General features: G+C 36.4%; 1 protein-coding gene across 3 annotated transcripts in view; it reads left to right on the forward strand.

Annotated features, from left to right (window-relative positions):
• The window catches only part of ANKIB1 (ankyrin repeat and IBR domain containing 1), a 55,485-nt gene extending 32,089 nt beyond the window's left edge, over positions 1-23,396 (forward strand). The window contains exons 7-19 of one of the 3 annotated variants that reach the window (XM_010712578.2): positions 1,293-1,437; positions 2,804-2,970; positions 6,702-6,790; positions 7,750-7,880; positions 13,386-13,520; positions 14,067-14,153; positions 14,246-14,312; positions 14,700-14,845; positions 16,044-16,222; positions 16,704-16,755; positions 19,872-19,983; positions 21,831-21,964; positions 22,299-23,396. In XM_010712578.2, the coding sequence (XP_010710880.1) occupies positions 1,293-1,437; positions 2,804-2,970; positions 6,702-6,790; positions 7,750-7,880; positions 13,386-13,520; positions 14,067-14,153; positions 14,246-14,312; positions 14,700-14,845; positions 16,044-16,222; positions 16,704-16,755; positions 19,872-19,983; positions 21,831-21,964; positions 22,299-23,051 (2,197 nt within the window). In that variant the 3' untranslated portion in view covers positions 23,052-23,396. The remainder of the gene's footprint in view (positions 1-1,292; positions 1,438-2,803; positions 2,971-6,701; positions 6,791-7,749; positions 7,881-13,385; positions 13,521-14,066; positions 14,154-14,245; positions 14,313-14,699; positions 14,846-16,043; positions 16,223-16,703; positions 16,756-19,871; positions 19,984-21,830; positions 21,965-22,298) is intronic. The other 2 variants (XM_010712580.2, XM_010712579.2) reach the window with 2 other exon arrangements.
• Positions 23,397-23,402: the final 6 nt, after the last annotated feature.

The following is a 23,402-nucleotide window of genomic DNA, read 5'->3' on the forward strand; positions in this document are numbered from 1 at the left end:
TCAGCACACTGACTTGAGGCATCGTAAATCCGTTTCCAGTCAGAAAAGTTATTAAAATACTTTCTTTCATTGAAAGTTAATAATTGGAGAGTGACTTTATCTTAATTGCTCAGTTAGTGTAATGCTCTAGTTACTATGCAATTTAAGTCCAAACAGTCGTGCTAGTAAAAAGAAACAACTTAGGAATAATGATAGCTGCATGCAGTGCCTTTTTATTCATTTCCTCACTCAAGAGTTGGTGCTACGCTGTACCACTACAGGGTCTTGTTACACAGACATGTCAGTACATGTCCTACTGCAGATTAGCCCAATTTATATGAACCCATTCCCCTGTGGTACAGAGGAACAATTTCTCTTCACAATGTTTTAGAAGGCAAGTTTTTTCAATATTCAGAGAATCAATAGTCTTGCTCCAGTTATTTCATATATAGTTATGCAGTAATTTAGAAGTTACGAAGAGATCCCTGGCTTGACATAGTGCTTCTAACATGAGTACTGGCCTACACATAACATGATTTGTGCAGGCACTTAGAATTATAGTGCAGTGTCAACCAGGTGTTTATGATGGCATTATCGAGAGTGGTTCAGCTTTCTGAGCCAGACATCTGTTACATGGGGAGTAGGCAGAACTGAGTTACCCCATTTTAAGATGAATTTTAAGACACACAAGTCTCTCTGTCTTAACTGTTTAAGGACTCCAGATGACTAACTTACAAATACCTGAATATTGTATAATACCTGAGATGAGTATTCTTGAGTATCCTGAGATGAGTATTCTTGAGTATTAATTAAACTAAATAGTGCTGTGAGTTATAGTTCAGCAGGTTTCTGAGCTTCTTCTGTCCTGCATTTCTAGGAGTTGGGGACTATGAAGGTCTCCATTTAGAAATTTGTTTCTGAGAGCAGAATTGGTTTGACTAGCACAGATGAAACATTAATTGCATATCATTCCTAGATTAATTAAGCTATATGTTCCATTTCTTATTTAACTTAGAAGTAATGCTCAGTTTAATTAAACATTTCATAGGAGCCTCTGAGAAATGGCGAGGATGGAAACCTCAAACACACAGGGCTATGCGTAGATGATGGTACTCACTTCTGAACCACGACAGTGTTCTCTCTTTTTTTAATTATGTTATTCATCTGTTGTCCTTTTGAGGTGACAGGGATACTTCCTATTCCTGTTTAAAAATTGATTAATTTGAATATATATGAACATGGTATAAAGTATTAAGGAGCTTTTTCATTTTTACTTTTTTATTCACAAATACCGACTGACATAATTCTGGCAGATTTTTGAATCTGAAAATTCAAGAGGGTGAAGCTCACAACATTTTTTGCCCAGCATATGATTGTTTCCAGCTTGTGCCTGTAGACATCATAGAAAGTGTGGTTTCCAAGGAGATGGACAAAAGATACCTTCAATTTGACATTAAGGTAAATTGTCAAACTGTTCTTGTACTCTTGAGATGTGTTTCTTTTTATTAAAAGTACTATACAGCTTCCACGTGAAATGCTGCAGTATATCTGTAACCTTCCCTGTAGGACTTAATAATTAATATGTACAATGAGTTACTGGCTGTCTTGTTTGCCACAATATGGATGTTTGGTTACCACTGAGAAAAATAGGAAAGAATGTTGTATTATTCCTGAAACACAGATATGGTATTTTCAAAATGTATTAACTAATGCAGTATTAATAACATTATTTGATCAATCTAATGTTTATAAAAGATTATTTGAATCTTTTAATCTGCTAGATTTGTTTGTGTTGGAGGTCTAAAATTTTTAACAGTTTTTAAATGTTTTTTTATTACTGAGAGGCTAATTCCATTCATAAGTAGTGTCTATTTCCATCTAAAAATAACCAATGCTTCATACAATATATATGTATGTATGTATGTATGTATGTATGTATGTATGTATAAAGGGAAACCTTGTTTTGATTCTCCCGTTTGACTTTTTATTTGTTTGTTTCCATTAACAATCTTATAATTCACGTTTTTTCTTTTGTACTACATGTAGTAATAAGCTAGATAATGTGTTACGTTATCAATGGTGGCGGAACAAGAGAAAGCAGGAAGGGTTTTTTTTCATTTACAATACAATACTTTTGTGTATAACTAGTCTCTTTAATAAAGTCTTACACGATGTGGTAAAAATGAAGTATCCACGTCTGATTAGCCTTCTACATCTTCATCTTCAAAGTGAGTGGTTAACGGCACCGTTTTGAAGGGAAGTACTGAAAGTTCTTTGAAGTTTTCCACCTCAATTTTTTAATAAAAGTTTTATGAAAGAAGTCCTGCAACATTAATTAAAAAAAGTTTGTAGGTAATGTCCTGAGATAGTCTAGTTCTGATTTCAAGTTTATTGCAGATGATTATATTGTGGATTTTGTTTTAATCAATAAGATTTTAATTGGTTTCAGCAAGAGTCAGTTCTGTTAATGAGCATTGCTAGTGCATATATAGTGAAAATTTAGAGTAAGCCATATCACGAGTTGAATAGTATATGTTAATTTTTTGTGTGGGATATAAATCATTTGGATCTTAGCCTAAGTCTGGAGTACTGTTTGAATACTTTAATACTGTTGGGTTGTTTTTTTTTTGATGGAGATTAAATTATTCCCTTTTGATAACTATTTTTAAAAGCCTATCGAAATAGCTACAATTGTCATTATGCTTTTTGGCTTTGTTCCTTCAAAGAAAGATTATAATGACAGATTGTTTTATATCAATGATTAAATATGATCTTCTGTGTTAAAATATTTTCTTTCTTTCTTTCTTTTTTTCTTTTTCTTTAGGCCTTTGTTGAAAATAATCCTGCTATTAAATGGTGTCCTATCCCAGGCTGTGAAAGAGCAGTAAGGCTAACAAGACAAGGATCGAATTCAACAGGATCAGATACGCTTAGCTTCCCTATGCTAAAAGCTCCTGCTGTAGATTGTGGAAAGGGACATCTTTTCTGCTGGTTAGTGCTAGAATGTATCTATGTTGACACAAATGCATAATCACTGCTATTCCAGGGATTAATAAAAAATTAAAAATTCTACTTATCACCAAACGTGCAGCAAAATTTTAGATGGGATGGTATTTGACTTTACTATTCTTGGATTTATTTAATAGCTTTATATGCACAAAGATTTCAGTATTCTGGGGCACAGCAAAGCTTTATTATATTGTCTTATTAATTATTAGTTCTGTTAGATGTAGAACCATAACATAAACTGCTATGATTTTCTCATCTGAGGAGACTGGAGCATCAGTGGAGGGATTTTTGTGTCTGTTCTGAAATAGATACGTAGGCATACTCTGAATGATAGACAGAAAACAGCAGGCTTTTGCTCATTCAGAATTTTGGTGGAATTACATCAGAAAAGCTTGAGCTTAAATAGAACTTTGAAGGATTTTTTGCTACATGCATAACTATTTCTGGTGGCTGGATCACTCCAATCGTTTCACTTTTTTAGTAGTTCTGCTTTATATTGTTTTCTGTTAAGTCTTAAGATGAATACAAGCTCAAGAAGTGAAAACCATGATATATTTAAAAGATCATCCTTTAGATTCCCTAAGCCATCTATATTCAGCAGTTCCAGGGAAAGGACAAAAACAGTATCAACAAAAGGAAAAAAAAGTGATAGGATACTTTTCTGAAGTCTGGAGCAAACACTATCCTTGTTCCTTGAGCCTGTCAGACTACTGCAGTGATTTTAGCGACTTCAGAGTTTAGCTCTTTCCCCATATGAATGGAAAGGGTGGCGGGACAAGAGGAAAGTAGACGTAAGGAACCAACCAGGAAAGTTGTAAAACATAACCTCTTTGAAGAAAATTGCTCACAGTTGGTGGAGAACTGGGAGAGAAACAAATTTTGTGAAAACAAACCAGAAAATGTTCCTGCCAATGAACATAAAACAAACTTCAGGGCTATTCCAAAAGAAGGTATCACTCTCTCATCCTTGTTTCTGACAACTGTTGTCCTGACAGAATGTTACATTAACCTGAAGGTCAGAGCTTGAAACCACTTTGTGTCATACTGTTGCAGTCCTTCAGATATTGTCAGATTCTGCTTCCTTTACATGGGCTGAATTCACTCTCTCTCTAGAATGCCCCTTGAATGTGAAAATGCCCTGCAAGTGCATAATTTTTATGAGAAATACTTTTTTTTAACATTTCCTGGTAAAATTTCCTGAAGTCTTGAAAAAAGACCTCATTCTGTTAGTAAAATGTCCAAGAAGGGTACTTACAAGGCCCTTTTTTTCCTCCACATGAAAGATTTTCATCAGTGGCAAGAAAGTTTCACCAGCAACTGAAGCATTCTGCAGTATTAGGAATGAGAACCTTTTGCAGAGGACAGCCATATTAGTCTCATAGTACAAAATCCTATATGACAGAATTAGAACAGTTCAGTTGGAAGGGACTTTTAAACATCATCTAGTAAAACTGCCAAAGCACTTCAGGGCTAGCCAAAAGTTAAAGCATGTTATTAAGGCCATCGTAGAAATGCTTGTTGAACACTGACAGACAACAAGTCATCAACCACCTCGCTGTCTGTTCCAATGTTTGACCACCTTCCTGGTAGACAAATTTCTCCTATTGTCTACTTTGAAATCACCCTGGCACAGCTCTGTTTCCTCTGGAGAAAAAGAAAATGCATTCTTAGTTCAGTGCATCTTCATCATTACCATATTTTTGAAGGGATATTTATTTATATCTTCAAAGTTCAATCAGCACATCCTACGTTTCATACTTCTGTCAGTTCTGCAAGTTTTTCACAAGTAATCTACAGTTTAGATATTATATATCAATTAATATGGCTTTAGTAAGAAATTCATCAGAATCTCTATATTAGAAAATCCTGACTAAGCTATAGATAATCATTTGCTGTCATGTACTAAGAACAAGTTATGAGGTTTTGTCAGCATGGAATTTCCATTTTTAGGATCTCTAGCTTTTCTGCTCATTAAGGTAAGACAGTGTAGCTGTAAGAATATTTCTTTTAAACATGGAGTTCCTTAGAATGTACTCATTTTTCATTACCCACTACTTAATAGCACCTTCGGCAGAATCTAATCAGCTCTGACAAACAAAAAATTCCATTCCTTTTCAAAAAATCATTCTGAGATTTTTAAGTGTAGTTCAGATGAAGATAGTACACAAGTACTACATCTGTGTATTAGCAGATACTATATATTAGAACCTCTTAACGCTGTACAAGAAGCATATGGAATTGTAGCAAGGGGACACTTACGGAAAATAGTAAGCACTGCAGACTTAGTTTTGCATCATCAGTCCTTTTTCCTTTTATCCTGGATGGAGACAAGGGGCAAAGTGTATTTTGTAGGAGAGATATCTTTTCAGGTATATTGGGAAAGCTGATTCTAAGCTGCAACTGTTTTGTTGTTTTGTTTCATATCAAATTCATTTTATGATATAAACATTATCAGGAGAAAAAAAAATCAAGAAATGCTTCTTGGACAATGCTTTCAGCCTTCCATGAATTTTCACTTGTTGAAACTTGCTGCAAGTTCATTAAGTATGTGCCATACCTTCAAATAAATCATCCTGCTTACTGCTGAGGAAGGTAGTCTGGGGAGGCTGAATTGTTAGTTGTCACAACCATTTGGTGTTACTTCCTTTCAGTCTGTACTATCATGGAGTCTATCCAAAATACAACTTTGTTTCATAAAAAGTTGTAGGATCAATAGGCTCATCACTCTTACTTTAGTAAAATGGCATCCTCAGATAAGAACTCTTGGTTTGGAATAAGCTGAGGAAAGAACTTTTGAAAGAAGTTGTTCTAACTTCCTTTTGTGAATACGATGTATGTATATTTATGTGTATGCATCTTTAAAAATCCCGCTTCTGGTTCATACTGAAAACAGCAAGAGTGAAGCCATTCTGAGATTTGTTTCTGCAGGTTCTAGTGGGAAAGAAAAAAGGCTCAGCACAATGGGAACTATCTCTCAGAGACACAAATCTGCCTTTTATATTCTCAGAAGCTCAGAAATATTGCCAAGAAGACTGAATTACACCAGAGAGCTTAGTATCTACGTATCTCTTTCTGTAGTGAATTTAAGCTTGTACTATAGCAGACTGTCTTAGTTTCAGCTAGGATGAAAATGTTTTCTTCAGAGTGTCTGGTATGATGCTATGTTTTGATTCTAGGAGAATAACAAACTTGATAACACGGTTATGTTTATAATTGTTGCTAAGCAGTGTTGTACAGAGCTGAGGCCATTGTTATGTAATGACTGATATCTTTAAAGCTAGTAGTATCCTCAAGAGAAGCTCATTTCTCTACTGTGTCATGGAAAGTACCTTCCATTTCATTTGGAGACTGATGGAAAGAGTAAAAATTCATAAACACTTAAAAAACGAAATGAAGGGCTTGGATCTTGTTCTAGATTGAAGGCGTGAATGTAGTTAAATTATTACAACTGAATTGGTACATTTAATTCTACATAAAATGCATTTCAGGAATAGCAAACTACCTAGTTTTTGTTTTACAAGAAGTTTAAATTTAGTTTTATCACAGAAACTGTAGTAAGAGATATAAGAATATTTTAAAATAGTAGTATTACTTTTTATCTTCCTGATTTAATGTGATATGTTTCCATGTCTTTTAGTGTGAAGCAATTTCAAAGCAACAATTCAATTTTAATTCTAAATAAGTAGTTATTATTTATATATCTTAATTCTCAGGGAATGTCTTGGTGAAGCACATGAACCTTGTGACTGCCAAACCTGGAAGGACTGGCTGCAGAAAATATCTGAAATGAAACCAGAAGAACGTAAGTCATACCTCTTGTTTTTTCATTATTATTATTTCGTTGTCATCTTTTATTTTTAAAGGGAATTTTTGTTGCATTAATTAAAACTCTACATTGGTTGAAAAATAAAAAAGAGGAAGAAAAACAAACCATTGAGTGATGGGCAACTTCATGTTTAATTGCATATGTAGTTATGGTAGACATATGTAGTAATGGTAAACTGCTATCCATTCCTACCCGTTCCCTCATAAATCTGCAAATGGTTCAGAGAGATGAAATCTTCTCCCTTCCTTTTACAGCCTTCCTTCATTTTTTTTTTCATTTATTCCTGAATATAACTTATTTTTTCTAGGCAAAAATCTTAATCTTTAAATCTTAAAATCTTTGTCCTAGTCTGCACTTCTGTTTAATTGCATTCGTACAGTTGTTTGTGCGCTTTAGAAGTGTTTAAATGCAACAGATAATAATAATAGTAATGTTGACTGTGAATTGCAAGGGAATTATGGAAAATGGCTTCATGGTAAATAACTTTTAGAGAGTCAACTAACAATATCTGGGTTTATATAGGACAGGCAGAAACAAAAAAAAATACACATTTACTCAAATAAACACTAACTTAACTTGGTTACAACAATTCAGACCCTTTCCATTATGTCATAGATTATTCTAGAAAATGTTATAGACTCAAAATGCACCATGCTGAGTCAAACAACATCAATTTTAAATATATATTTTAATAATCTATGTATTATATATGCCACAGACTACAGTATACAAAAGTAATGTGTGTATTTTATACGTATTTGTATATGTGTACATATGTCAGAAGTACATATAATAAAGAATTACAATATTCTGTCAAGAAATAGTAGCGTATAGCACGTATCTTTCCTAATCTGATTTTCACAAAAGATTAAACAAGTACAATTTCAACTTCTCTGTTTTCACATGGTCCGCATCCTCCTGTCACATTCATGAAGTTGTGGGAGTTAGTGAGGCATATGAAGATGCTGCCAACTGCCTGTGGTTACTAACTAACTCCAAACCATGCGCCAACTGCAAATCTCCAATTCAGAAGAATGAGGGCTGCAACCACATGCAATGTGCAAAGGTAAGAAAGATCTTTCATACAGATTGTTGTGAAAATGTAATTCAGGTTGTGTCATATGTACATTTCAGGAGCGCAAAAATCCAAATGTTTTGAAATGTCAGGCCTAAGATCTAATGGAATCTGTTTCAAAAATTAGGTAATTTGCAAATAATGGGTTACATATATATAGAAGATGTTTCATATTTATTGAAGTTTATTTGGCTAATTTGGGTAATTATTAAGATTTCCTAAACAGCTGACAGTTCTTGGCAATACATGAAACTTAAGGGAACACAAATCCTTGGTAGTTTAATCATCATTAATAATGTTGAAGAGAATGAATAGAGGGTCAATACTGGGGCCTGTCCTGTTCAGTGTCTTTACTGATGATCTGAATGAGAGTATTCAGTGCACCGTCAGTAAGTTTGCAGATGACACTAAGTTGGGAGGAAGTGTTGATCTGCTTGGGGATGGGGAAGGCCCTGTGGAGGGATCTGGACAGGCTGGATAGCTGGGTTCAACAAGTCCAGGTGCCAGCTTCTGCACTTGGGCCACAACAACCTCAGGCAATGCTTCAGGCTTGGGGCAGAGTGGCTGGAAGACTGTGTAGAGGAAACAGACCTGGGGGGTATTGGTTGATGCTTGGCTGAACATGAGTCGAGCCCAGGTGGCCAAGAAGGACAACGAAGCTGGTGAGGGGTCTGGAGCACAAGTCTTATGGGGAACTGCTGAGGGAACTGGGATTGTTAAGTCTGAAGAAGAGGAGGTTCAGGGGTGACCTTATTGCTCTCTACAACTACCCAAAGAGGGGTTGTGGTGTGGTGGGAGTCAGCCTCTTCTCCCATGTAACTGGCAATAGGACTAGAGGGAATGGCCTCAAATTGCACCAGGGGAGATTCAGGGTGGATGTTAAGAAATACTTCTTCCCCAAGAGTGGGCAGGTGCTGGAACAGGCTGCCAAGGAAGGTGGTGGAGTCACCCATCCCTGGAGGAGTTCAAGAAATGTTCAGATACTGTACTGAGGGACATGGTTTAGTAGGAAACATTGGTGATAGGTGGACAGTTGGATAGGATGATCTTAGAGATCTTTTCCACCTTGGTGATTCTATGATTCTATAATATTTTCATTTACCAGAAGACGGTACTTTTTAAGGAATTGTAAGGTTTAATGAACGTTTTGCCTTATTACATTTTTCTTTTGCGATATTTCTCTATATAGCAACAAAACAGAGAAATTTAAATGGGAAACTGTAAACATTAATTAAACAGTAGGAATGAAAAGACAGGAAAGAGTAATTCCAAAAAAAACTAATTAGTGATAGCAGCCAAAAAATTAGTTATGAGTTTGCACTATGCTACCGAAATAGAATATTTCTTGCCAGGAGTTCAGTATCATTTGAGAACATTTTCAAACTAGTTAAAAATGGCATATTTAACGTACTTATATCTCTTTGAGGAGGATCATTAAAAATAAGAAAGTTGCATATATTTGACATAATTGGCTTCCAATAAAAACCTGGGAGGTTTAACAGTGGAGACTAGTACATTCTTCAGGAAATGTCTCAGTCTACATTGATATCCAGATCTTATTTTCTTTATATTATGATTACGTATTCTGTTTGTGAAGATTGGGTCGTTGATTTTTTTGGTGGTATTTGTTTGTTTGTTTGTTTGTTTAGGAGTAGTTTGGCAGCCGAGAGCAGATTCTTTTCTACTTCAGTTTATGCCACTTTTGCTGTTCTTTTTTTTCCTTTTTAAATGATTTTTAAAGGAGTTCATAAATTCCATAGTGATAAGAAGTGTAATAAGATGTGCTGTTCAGCACAATTTGAAATTTTCCAGACTGTAAACAGAGTTAAGAGTATTGTATTGGTGACAGTGTTGAAACAATTCATATATGGGATGTAGAATCATAGGATCATTTAGGTTGGAAAAGGTCCTTATGATCAAGTCCAGCCATTGCATAAAGCTGCCACATTCACTATCTCCCTACATGCCACATCTACACCTTTCTTAAATATCTTCAGGAATATGGATGCCACCACTTTCCTGTACAGACTGTTCCAGTGCCTAACCCTGCTTTTCATCTTAATGTCCAATCTAGTCCCTTCACCAGTTTAATCACTTTTCTCTGAATGTGTTCCAGCAAAGCAATGTCTCCTTGTACTTAGGGCCACAGGCCCAAAACTGAACACAGTACTCGAGCCAAGTCTCACTAGAGCTGAATAGAGAGGGCCAACCCCTTCCCTGGTCCTGCTAACCACACCACTGATAAAAGCCAGGATGCTATTGTCTTTCTCAGCCACTTGAACATGCTGCCAGCTCATGTTCAGCCAATGTAACAAAATGTTCAGGATGTAACAAAACCTCTTCAGTTATTTGACAGCTGTCGCTATCACTGAGCTAATCTCAATAGAATTAAAGTATGGCTTAAGGCTTGAGGAGACTTCAGCCACTAACTTCTGTTGAGTATAGATAATTTAATTTAGTACCATTCTGAAGCGCTGGCTGACAACCACAGTTCTATTCCTCTTTAATGTTGTTCCTTATAAACAGCTTAAACTGTCCCTAAAACAGTCAGCTTCCTTTTGTGATGGAGAAACCTCTGCAAACAGAAGCTGCCTACCCTCAGCCTTGTGGGGAGGGAAAGGAATGGTATCCTCAGGATCGTCACAGGGCTCAGATGCAAGGTACAGAGGACACCTCGCTTGTCCCTTCCTAAAGTAAGGATCTGTTCCAAAGCTTCAGCCTTTGCTGCAGTAAGTTCTGCTGAAGCCTACTATGTAGTGAGTAGAGAATTGCAAGTGCTTCTTGTCAGCTAGCATGTACCTTGGTGCAGAGGATGCACTTTAGTCATAGAATTACATTTCTGTATTTAAGCAGGCACTGTTCTGTTTTACGAGCCTGGTTTCTAAGGCAACAAGGCTCATGCAGTCCCACTCTCTCTCACTCCCCTAATTCTAGTAGTTTTCTTACCTTCTGGGTACTTTGAACTAGATACAGGAAGGAGGTCATGGATACTAATTTACTGCAGATGTCATGAAATTTGGTAGCTGTAATGTGCAGAGACTTAATTTGTACTGCCACCAAGGGAGAGGCTAAAATACCTACTCAGCAGTTACCTGCTCAGCTATTGCCTCTCCTGCTTGGTGTAGGCAGCACATGTCCTTTGTAAAGCCTAACCAGTGCAGCCTGATGTAGCTCACCATAAAGGCAAGTAAAGCAGAGTTCCCACGTTTTGGGAGATGTAACCAAACTTCAAACAAATGGACATGTTTTTGAATATTTAATGAGAGTAAGTTATTAGAGAAGGGTCCTGGAACAGTGGGTGAGTCTTGGTTTATTGAGGAGGCTTTTCATGATGTGCAAGATTAGAGGATGCATATGGTGAAGTGATAATGAAGGGAGATAATTTTGGAGAGGTGGTATTATTGCAGTGGGAGCATATACACATAAATTAATAGGAGATCAAGCTTTAGTAGTTGTGTTGCTTGCAACTTATTTCATATTCTTTTTTTATATAATGCAACTTTTGGTTATGTTTTGAGCATTTCTGAATAATAGATAATGCAGTGATAGACTCTTAAGACTTTTGTGCACAGCTACTCTTCTACTTAATTCTCAGCACTCATCTTACCATTTTGTAAAAGCAAGCATCTTCAAAAAAAATTTAAGAACAGAGAAGGTGCAGCACAATAGCAGGAAGAAATTCCTTTGTCTGCATTGCTTTTTAGAAGAAAGTCAACATCATATGTGAGACAAAAATAGCAAAAGTATGATGCGGAAATTGTAATATATGTAATTGAATGAAGCCACTACTTATGAACACATCTGGTATGGATAGATATTTCTGGAAAGGTTAAACTTACCAAAAAGAAGAAAAATGTGGCTTAATTTATTGAATTCCAATAATAATATTAATGGCTTCTTATTACTTCACGTAAATTTTTGCTTCAGTTTTTCAGGATTTTTCTTTGTTCATCAGTAAAACATATTAAATGAATTGGATTGGCCAAGTCATAGTCTTCTGCCCATCCATTTATAGACAGCTTCTGGTTATTTTGAAATAACCCAGCTGAGAATTCAGTGCTGAGTTGAGAATAATAGTTCAATCTTCTCTGCTGAAAAGAAGTCTGGGTATGAAAGGTCTCCTTGTAATCTGTTACCTGTTTTAAAAGCTTTCTGCTCAGTAAACGCAAAAGAGGCCTAACTTGAAATCATTATTGAAAGTTTGTGTTCTGTTTTTACTTGCTTGCTTTAGTAGTTGTACTGTTTTGCATCAGGAACACCACATGACCAAAATATTGGTAATCACATTTTTTTTATTGCTATTAGAAAAGAAGAGAGTAAACGTGTATTGCTGAGCTGTTCAGCCCGCTCAGCATTGTCCTTGTGATAGGACAAGAGGAAATAATTTCAAACTAAAAGAGGGAAGATTTAGACTGGATATAAGGAAGAAGCTTTTTATAATAAGGGTGGTAAGGCACTGAAGCAGGACGCCCAGAGACGTGGTGGATGTCCTGTGTCTTCATGAAGACATTCAAGGTCAGGTTGGACAGGGCACTGAGCACCTGATCTAGCTATAGGTGTCCTTGCTCATCACAGGGGAGTTGGACCAGATGACCTTTAAAGCTCCCTTCCAACTCAAACCGTTCAATGATTGTACAATTAGTGAAGACACAGGTTTCACTTAAGCTTTCTGTTTTCTTTAGGCTTATGGTTTTTGTTATTTCTTAGGTGAAGTTAGTTGGGCACTTCTAAGGTTTTGCATGCTCTTTCTACATTACAGCAAACATTAAGTCATAGTATTTCTTTCACATTCATTGCAATGAATTACAGTGATACCAGCAGGGTTGCAGCTGGGAACAGATTTCAGAAGCACATCTCTTGAATTACTGGTCATGGTTATTGTGCAAACAGACTAGGATTGAGTGAGAAACTGTTCTTCTCTATCAGGAGAATATTCAGGATACTGAAAAACACTTTTCCAAACTGGAAAAATCAACAAAAGAAAATGCAGATAAGATCAGTAGAAGAAGTGCATTTACATAACTGAAGTATTTTGTTTTGAGTGCTTTAAAGTTGTCATACTCACATGTAAACAATTAGTTTCATTTTATTGACTGAGAAATTAAGCTTTCTGATAATTCCACTTTTTGAGTTTTGTTAAAATTCACCCTTTCTCATTAACAGTTTCAGTGTTACTGTTTAAAAAAGCAAGCAAACAAGCAAACAAACAAACAAACAAAAAGATCTGATGAGCTCTATAATTTGATTTATTTCATATACTTACAGCTTAACTTGTAGCTTATACATGGCCTTTTGATTCGGTGAACAAAAATTCTGACTCCCATGATTTGATAACCAATATCTTCTACAATACATGAAATGGGGAAAAGGCCCCACAACACTTCTGTTTAGACCACAAGTATGATGGTTTCAGAATGGTACTAGTTTTTCTTAACTGCATACCTACAATGTATCAGCTTCTTTCTTTTTGTCTTGTTGTTTCTGTTTTCTCTGAAGTGCAAGTATGACTTTTGCTGGATATGCTTAGAGGAATGGAAGAAGCACAGCTCTTCTACAGGAGGATATTACAGATGTACTCGCTATGAGGTTATTCAGCATGTAGAGGAACAGTCCAAAGAGATGACAGTAGAGGTAACAAAAATGTCTGCTTACATAGTAGTACTAAGGCTGCAATTTTGTGTTTAGGGTAAGTGCAATCAAAATTCTTCCCAACCGAAGTTTTAAAAGAGAAAATATAACCTTAAATATAACCAAAGGACAGAAAGGAAACACTGCTTATTTGTGGATAGAAGCATGAGATTTAGTTCTTCATCTGTCTTTGCTAACAGCCACTGGTTGACTTAGACTAGTTGATTTACTTTCCTATGTCATGGTTTCCTTTTCTGAAATGGGTGTGCTGGTACTTTAGCTTCTGTGCGTTTCACAAGACATGTTTTAATTTTGTCATTTGAAAAATCTGCTTAAAAATAGTATGCACACAGTACATTAATTCTAGTTAGAGTATTTTCAGCCTTGGGCATTCAAAACTTACATTTGTGTCTTTGTGCATAGCACTTGTCAGCATTGTGTATAATGCTTCACATTTGGTGGGAATATAAACAGTTATGAGATTGTATCCAACAATAATTGTTAAATTAAACCGTTAAATTTGTCTTGGTTTATATTCTTCTTTTCCAGGCTGAAAAGAAGCATAGGAGATTTCAAGAACTGGATAGGTTTATGCACTATTACACAAGGTTTAAGAACCATGAACTTAGCTACCAGGTATGGCACAAACCATATTTACTCATTCTTGTTTACATTTCATTCATTAAAAAAAAAAAGCGTATTGTGTTTTATTCGTTTTCTTGTTCCAGTTAGAACAGCGCCTTCTAAAAACAGCCAAAGAAAAGATGGAGCAGCTGAGTAAAGCTCTCAGTGGAAGTAAGTCGAATTTGTTAGTATTTGCTGTAAACTGTGAATTTGATTTGAAATCAAATGTGTTATGGCTAAGCCTTATATTTTGAATAGAGCTCACATCAGTCTGTTGTGTGATGTGATCCCTCCGGTACTAGAATTCATAAGCAGTGGATGAAAGCTAAATGTACAGTAAATCTTACATATTCCACACAGAGGATACGGCACTAGTAAGAGAGAAGCTAATATTCTGTGCTCACTTCTTACAGTAAGAACACTGTATACTCACTGAGAACCTGCTGCTGTGCTGCCACAGTTCAGCTGATGTGCACATTTTTGGTGGAAAACTCTTACACTAAAAGAAATGCTGACATCAGCGGGAGAATATTTTCACAGTGTTTTATCATCTTACAGCTGAGGGAGGCTGTCCTGATACCACATTCATTGAAGATGCAGTACAGGAGCTTCTAAAAACTCGCCGCATTCTCAAGTGTTCTTATCCATACGGATTCTTTTTGGAGCCTAAAAGCACAAAGAAAGAAATATTTGAACTTATGCAGGTAATACATGCATATAGCTTACTTTTCTAGTGTCACATTTTTTCTAGTATTAGTTATCAGTGTCTTATATCTACTTTTGTAGTGCAAAATTGATACTTCGTATTTGTAACCAAGTCTGAATAAGGAATGGATTTTTAACACTATGACACAATAGCATTTAGTTCAATTTTAGAATGAATGAAAAACAGCACTTTACTGCAGAACCAAAGAGTAAGGACAAGTGGAAAGGAGAAAAAAAAAAGAAAATTATTACTGTTAACCAACCTCCTGTTAGCTAAATTGTAATTTTGAGCAATCTTTGTAGCCCAAATCTGGAAGCAGCCTTCTCCAAAAAGCAGCAAGTAGAAACAGTTGCATTGGTGCTTTCCATTCTGCAGAGGAGGCTTGGACAAGGGGAAGGGATTAATTGGTGGTGGTGGGGTGGAAGTTCTATCAAGTTGTTTTCTCCTAATGTAGCTCCTATTTCCTGTCTTGCATGATGATGCGTCTGATGAGTGGGTGCAGGCAAAGCAGGGAGAATACATGGATAGTAGTGACATCAGCTGCAGGGGCTGCTGCTGCTTTCCTTTCCTTTAGGATCCCCAAAGATGTTCAGTGTGTGTATGTGTGCAGGGAAGCCCTGCCACAAGCTGGAGGAAAGGACCATTTAGGTCAATAAAAGCATAGGCAAGATATTTGGAGACCGCAAATGGCTTGTTACATTTGGAATAACTGGGCAACTGAAATTCAGAGAGCAGGAGTTTGAGTGGCTGCACGTATGAGTAAGTGTTGGAGCCAGGACACAAATGACTGTGGACAAGCTGAGGCAGGTGATAAAATTTCAGTTCTTACAGAGCAGGCTTCCAGGCATGCACTGACAACTTTGGTCTTGCTTAGTCATTCTCCACCTCAGAGTCTTTAGTGATGAATCAAAACTGGTGTTTCAAACAAGATAGTGAACACCAAATTAAAAAATGACTCTTGTCTCTAGTAAGTTTAAATAAAAGCAGAAAGAACAGATAGCCAGAAAAAAACAAACGCAGGTCATCTTGCTAAACAAGCAGTAATTTCTATAGCTTTAATAATTATATGAGAGCTGATGAGATTCCTGTCTGGATGGTATTTTCAGAAGAATGGAATTCACTCCGTTCAGTGTTTATGGTGTAGAGCTTTGCCTGATTTCCATTTCAGTTTATTCTGTGTTTATTAACTATTGCAGACAGACCTGGAAATGGTCACTGAAGACCTTGCACAGAAAGTAAACAGGCCTTACCTTCGGACTCCTCGCCATAAAATCATCCGTGCAGCTTGTCTCGTGCAGCAAAAGCGGCAAGAATTCTTAGCCTCTGTGGCCCGTGGTGTTGCCCCTGCAGACTCACCAGAAGCACCCAGGCGCAGGTAAACCAAACAAAATACTGTGCAACTCAGAAAAAGTTCATTTGGTAACAGTCAAAGTGAGGTGAAGTGGAGCTGATAAAATTGGTGGCCAGAGATCACCAGATAGTTCCATTTTCTTTATCATTTGATCATTGTGGATTTGCAGCTTTTCACAAACTCAAATGCACCTATGCTGTTTATCAGACTCTGTAGATGAAACTGCAAATGAGAAACCTCTGCTGGCTTTTAAAATCGCTTCAAAAGCTAAGTGCAGTAAATATCCTTGAGTACTGTGATTGAGATAATTGGTGGGGTTTTCTTTCACTTCTTTAGTATTTATATTGCAATTTCATGGTTTTCTAAATGAGTTGCAAGATAAGCATTAAAGGAGAAGATTTAAGAGTGGTAGAGTTGCACTGTTTATATGTTGATAGGTTTTGGAGCTATTTATGTCATTCATACTTTGTTCCAACTCTAAACTTCATTTCTCTTAACTTTATAGCTTTGCTGGTGGAACATGGGATTGGGAGTATTTGGGATTTGCATCTCCTGAGGTAAACTATTTCTTCTTACATATTTAAATTAGTTCTGCATATTCTAGAAACACAGGTATGATTGTGGTCTGCATGAAGAGCTTCCTTATTTTGATACAAAGCATCTCAAGTTGGTTTAAGCTTACCATTTTATTTATTTCACAATAGAAGGAAATATATATATGAATACCTAACTGTCCAGTGACACTAACATGACTATAGTTACTTAAGATTACATAGTTTTCCAAGTACGTAACCAGTTTTAGAATAAACTGGTTTCTATGTGCTGGGGAGCCTTAAAAGAATAAATAAATAACACGGACGTAAATGACTTTTCAGGGCAACATTATTTCAGCAGAATTTGGCGAAGCCTAAGAAATTCCTGTCTTTCTTGAACAACTCAGCAAAAACTTACAGACATATACCCAAATATTGTTAAACATTTGAAGTGTTTCTTTTCTTTTTTATATATTACAGCAGGATGGAATTTGCTTACTTAAATGAGATGATCTTCTGGTATTTAACCGAGAATGAAATCAACAATTTTTAAATGAATATTTCTCTATCCACATATGGGAAAAGAGTATATAATTTTCAAGACTTCAGTAAAACAAGAAGCTTCCTATAAAGCTTGCCTTTATTATCTTAACTTTATTTTATATTCTGAGAACATTAGATTAAAGCATTAAGTTAGGAAGGAAGCTTCATCTCAACATTTCCTTGCTGCTGTTTTCTTTCTAGCTAGTCATTTTAAAGCATCCTGGAAAACTCCATGTACTTTTTTCTATATATTTCCTTTGCTATTGTTGTTGGTGAGCATCATGCTGGTGAGAAAATAGCTTGCTTCTCTATAAAACATCAACTTGCTTCTCCTGTCTAGTTCCTTTAGTCCTTTCCTTTGAAATAATACCGTGTTTCAAAATACCAAACTCATTGTGATGGTATTTTATTGTTAGTGGAACTGGTTATGAGAAGAAGCTGATAAGCAGTATGTTGATAAGCTATTTAGCAGCAGGTGCCATTGCAGTCATGCTTAGATGATAGCTTGTAAGTTTTTATGATTTGCCTAAATGTGGCACTGCATAATGCAAGTTGGCTTCTTTGCTACATAGAGAGGAAGGATACTTGCAACCACCTATGCTAAATGAATTTTGTAGAATTAATATTGGTCATTGTTTATTTTAGTGATTTTTTTCAATACAAAGTTTTTGATGTAGAGCTGTACTTTCACGAGAAGATCTGTGCAAAACGAAATCTCAGTGGGTTTAGCAAAGAATGCTGATTTTGAATGTCCTTGTGTGAAACAGTGATGTTCCTACCCAACAAAATAAAAGTTCCTTAGTACAGATTTAAAAAATTGTTGCAAGTAAACAGAAGTAAAATTTTAGCTGCAGTAATTGAGTTGCATATTTCATACATTGAAAAAAGAAACCAACAAAAGTATAGTTAAGAAGCTATTGGTAAAATCTTTTGAAAGCAGATGAAAGATAAGATCTGATATGCCTAATAAACTTTAGTGTTCTGTGATCACTTCATGTTATTCCTTATCTGCTTCATAGTGACACAATTATGTATGTTTATATATAATTCATTTATATTGTTTGATATCAAAATTTCATTTCCTGTTCTTTGGGGGTCTGCCTTCCATTACAGGAAATGCAGCACTCCTTAGGAACTGGAAGGACAGCTGATCACTTTGTGCTTGCCCTGTTTTTTATTCTGTCCCATAATAAGTACCTACTATTAACCACTGCTCAAAACAGATTATTGGGCTAAATGGACCTTTCATGTGGTCAGTTACAGTTATTTTTATGTTCTTACAATTTTCATGGAACAATTTCTTAAATAGATAAAAATCTTCCGATACTGATCATTTCATGACAGTTCTTTTTAGCTTGTATATGTCATCATGAATAAGAGCTTGGTCTAGATCACTTAATGGAAAGACTACATAACATTACAACACCATCAAAATTAATAAGGTCGTTGTGTAAGAGAACTGACACTTGTTGATTTAGATGTTGAGATGTTCTAGGACGCAGACTAAATGAAAGAAAGCAATGTTAATGGTAATGCTATCTTTAAGAAAATATCTGGTCAAAGGAAACCTTTGGATTGCAGATTTCCCAAGATGGATCTTACGGAAGAAAGGAATATTCCTTTCTGATGAGAAAACTATTACCCGTGTGCCTGATTTTATTCCCTTGTGTAAATAAATGATTGTGATTAATGAAACACTGTAACTACACAGTCAGGTACTAGCAAAAAAATTTGCGTTCAAGCAGAAAATTAGTTTCTCAATATTAGCAGAGGAATTTAAATTGTAATAAAGATAAGTAACTCTTGGGATCTTAGTGTAATACAGTCAGAAATGAATTTATCCCGTAGATATTATGCAAACTGTCATTGGTAAATACATACAGCATGAGAAATTATACTCTGCAGGAGTTCAGATTTGTGGGGTGTGGCTTATTATCAGCTCAGATTAGGCAACAGTAGGAAATTTGTAATTCATGGGATAAAAACCTATCAGTAAAACCATGACAGTTGTTCAATATGAGAGTATCAACTGTGGCTGTTCCTGAGCCTAGAGCCTGGGAAAAAAATAACAAGTACCAGTATGTATCAGCTGGCTTTCTATATTTTTCCAAAGATTGGAATCTTTGGATTGGCCATTGCTGGCAACAGGACCCAGACATAACCTATTTGTCTAACTCACATTAATTGCTTTAATGTTCTAAAGTCTCTAGGTATATGTTTACAAAAAATGTGTGTGTATGTGTGTAAAGTTTGGCATCAAAGTTTTTAAACACAAAAAGCGTACCTGGAATTCTTTAAAAAGGAAGATTGCAAGTATTAAAATGTTGGTAATGCCTCAAGTATTTTTATTTGCTAATCCATTATTTTGTAGATTTAGGATTACCTGATGATTGCTTTTTGGATTTGTTTCTTTTTGTTGAAGTGTGATGCATGATACAACCTGCAATTTACTTTTCTACAAGCAGGTGATTTTATAATAAAACTATAAAATCACACATTTTTTATAAAAAAAAATTTTATAAAAAAATGTGTTGCTTGTTGCATCAGAAAATATTACTGCATGCTGCCCTGTGTTTTGTAACCTTTGGTTTATGCAGGAATATGCTGAATTTCAGTATCGGAGGAGGCACAGGCAGCGTCGACGTGGAGACATGCACAGTCTGCTGAGTAATACTCCAGATCCCGATGACCCCAGTGAGAGTACATTAGGTACGCTCCTGCCTGGGGCTGCTTATTCTCTCTTGCTGCTTCAGAAGTTGCTAGTAGCAACCACAGTGTTTGTTCTTCTTGGATGCACTTTAAACGAGTTTCAAATATATTGTTATATTTTACAGAATGCAATGTTAAACCTTACTCTTGCTCATTTGCATGTGATTTTAGAAGAGCTGCTGACTTTAATTGTGGCTGTTGCACCTTTTAAAGAGTTTTGCATTGATATTCCCTGTAACAAGTCCGTAGCTATTTAGAGTAGGTTTGCTTTCCTGAAGAGATTTTGAAAAAGGTGTATTTCATATGCTAGTCTTATCTACATACCACCTTTTTTAATGCAAATTAAAAGAACCAGTTGTGCCTAGAGTCTAGACAAGATTCCCTCTGCTACGGGACTGCTGGATGATAGCCATAAGACTATATTACAAAACCCTGCTCAGAAACTCCTGCATTGGCCAAGTACTGGAGACAAGTTGGCATGAGCTATGACTGTCAGCACGCTGCTCTCCCAGGCAGAGCTATGTTAGCAGTGAAGTAAGGTCACTGTCTTTGGCTCTCTGTGCTGTCTGCATCCTGCCAGGAGCCTTTGCAAAGGTACAAAAATAGCTCCAATCCAAATGGTCTTCTGATTCTGTTTCTTCAGAGCTTCCAGGTGTGTGCTTCACTTCTAAGCCAGGCTGCAAAATTCTCATCTCTGTGTCTTATGAATTTAAGCCCTATAGCTTGTATTTTATTAACAGAGAAAAATTAACAAATACATTCTTTATTTTAGAAACAAAAAAAAGTATTCTGGTGAACTTTGGTCTTTTGCTATTGCAGGTAAAATGCAAAACCATCTTACTAGTTTGAGAACTAGAATTTGACTAAACGCTTGGATATTTAGTGACAGTGCGCACTGTTATCAGAGAGAATTAGTTTGTCCACTGTGTTTCCCTTTGAGTTTCGAAGTGGAAAATTCCATTTTTCAAATTCAGAATAGTTATTTTCATTACAGAGTAATTTTTTTGAAACAGTATTCTATTCCTATTTTTCGTTGGTTGCTTTAAGAGAACAGTGATTTTAGTGATTGCTGACATATACACTAACAGCTCTGCTCCTAACTGTGCTGCAGTGTTACAGTAAAAATTAATGTAGTGTTAGCATTACAGATGAGTTGTTGTCTTCGTGAGAACAGAAATGGGACAACACCAGTTTTAAGCCCCCCTGCAAATGAATTGCATGCTGTGTCCTTTGCTTAAAATAAACTGTAAGCTCTAAGTCACACTGAATTTCCATAGTGTCTTTCAGGCCAGTGTCTAACTAATAGCAGAAAGGCACTGAAAATAGGGTATTAGTGAGAACATGCAGAGTGTCAAACAAAGAAGCAAAAGGACAAAACCAAACCCATATAATTTGAGACTGAGTGCATGCTGGCAAAAATTTCCAAAAGGAATTGTAGAGACAGATTATGATGGGTGGCAGATTGAGAAAGAATACAGAATACAGGTTGCACAGAGAGGCAATGTGCAGTATTTTTCAGGACTTTCCATAATTCATGCACATGCTTTGGAAGCATTTTGCTCCCCCTGCCAGTGAGCTTATGCTGCTGACAACATAGCACATTCTTTCAGAGGGTGAAAGAATGCTATTGAGAGTAGAAAGGCACAAATGAAACAGACAGAATTGTTTTGTCTCCATATAAGAGTTGGTGTAAAATGAGTGGTTTTGGATAAATCTGTTCAGAGTGAATAAAAGGCCAGAATTACACAGCTAAAACCCAAAAGGAAGGCAAGAGATTGTGTCAGTAAATAATGATGAAGGCATTCTTGCTTGTTCTTCAAATGTATTTGTTTGAATTGCCTGTACAGACACTCAGGAAGGTGGCAGTAGCAGAAGACATGGCACTTCCATGGTGAGTTCAGCTTCTATGGGTATTCTGCACAGCTCTTCACTTCATGACTATACCCCTGTCAGTCGCTCTGAAAACCAAGATTCTCTGCAGGTATCTCCCCTAATCTCTTCTCCAGTCTCTCTGTTTTGCTTGCCACCTTCTGCTCTGCTTTTCTGTATCATTTTGTCTCTGCAAATTTTCTTAATTCTTCGATGAGAAAGGGAGAATCTAGGACAACTTGTACATTCTCACCGGTAAGAATTGTTGAATGATTGTTACTGTAACAATAATTAGCTTTTAATTTGTTGGCAACTGTGTCAGTAAAAAATGATTCTGATAAATCACGTGTCAGTTAGTCACAGATTTGAGACCAAATTGCTTTTAGTCCAAAATGTGTTACAAGATGAAAGTTTTATTCTAAAAGCAACCTTATGTATTTCCACAGGCCCTGAGTTCTTTGGATGAAGATGACCCAAACATCCTGCTAGCTATTCAGTTGTCATTACAAGAATCTGGCTTAGCCATAGACGAAGAAACTAGAGACTTTCTGAATAACGAGGCATCTTTAGGAGCAATAGGTACCTCTTTACCTACAAGATTGGACTCTGCTCCCATAAGTATAGATAACCCAAGAGCTGCTTTGAGCAGCTCTGAGCTGTTGGAACTCAGTGACAGCCTGATGAGACTAGGGGCAGGCAGCGATCCTTTTTCAGCCGATCGACTTCATTCACACGCCTGCAGCGATACAAGAGGTGGATTATACTCAACATCTAGTGATGCTGATTCCAGTAGTCAAGATCCCAATACCAATGAAAATCTTCTTGGAAATATTATGGCCTGGTTTCATGACATGAATCCACAGAGTATTGCTCTGATCCCTTCAACAAGTACAGAAACGGATGAAGATTCACAGCAACCCAGTACTGAAGATGGGTCAGTAGGGCGGGCAAATGTTAGAGACACAGGGTTGGAACTTCAGGAAGAGCACGCGCTATTTGAGGATGCACTCAAAAATGAAGGCAGAGGAACGCAAACAGAGGAAGGCGCTTCTGAAGAAAACATTATTCCAGGTGAAACAGTTTCACAAGGTGGTGATAATACCAGGGAAGTAACAAGCACCCTGGATGCTTCAGGAGATGCTTCAAATCAGACTCCTCAAACCTCAAGCGAATGGATTGAACGTGTGCATCTGGTATGAACAAAAACTAAATCCGAAGTAAACGAATGGCAGTGACAGATGGTACAGTATGTGGAGTAAGCATTATGGAGGCTTTGATCCACATAACTACAGCTCAGTTGTAACCACTGACATAACAATGGATATTTAGAGGTTCTCTTGAATTGTAGTTCTTTGTAATAATGTGAACCTTCAAGGAATATCCTTTGCATTTAATTTGGTAGTACTTGCCTCTTTGCTCTCAAGAAAATGGAATAAGTAGGTTGTATTCCACATTCCTAATACAAGGCAGCATCTGTTTAGCCTTAGGTTGATGACCCTTAACTTTAAAGTTTGGATTAAAGGCTTACACTGATTATTTTGGTTGTTTTT

Source organism: Meleagris gallopavo, chromosome 6, assembly GCF_000146605.3.
Source record: "Meleagris gallopavo isolate NT-WF06-2002-E0010 breed Aviagen turkey brand Nicholas breeding stock chromosome 6, Turkey_5.1, whole genome shotgun sequence".
Lineage (NCBI taxonomy): Eukaryota > Metazoa > Chordata > Aves > Galliformes > Phasianidae > Meleagris > Meleagris gallopavo.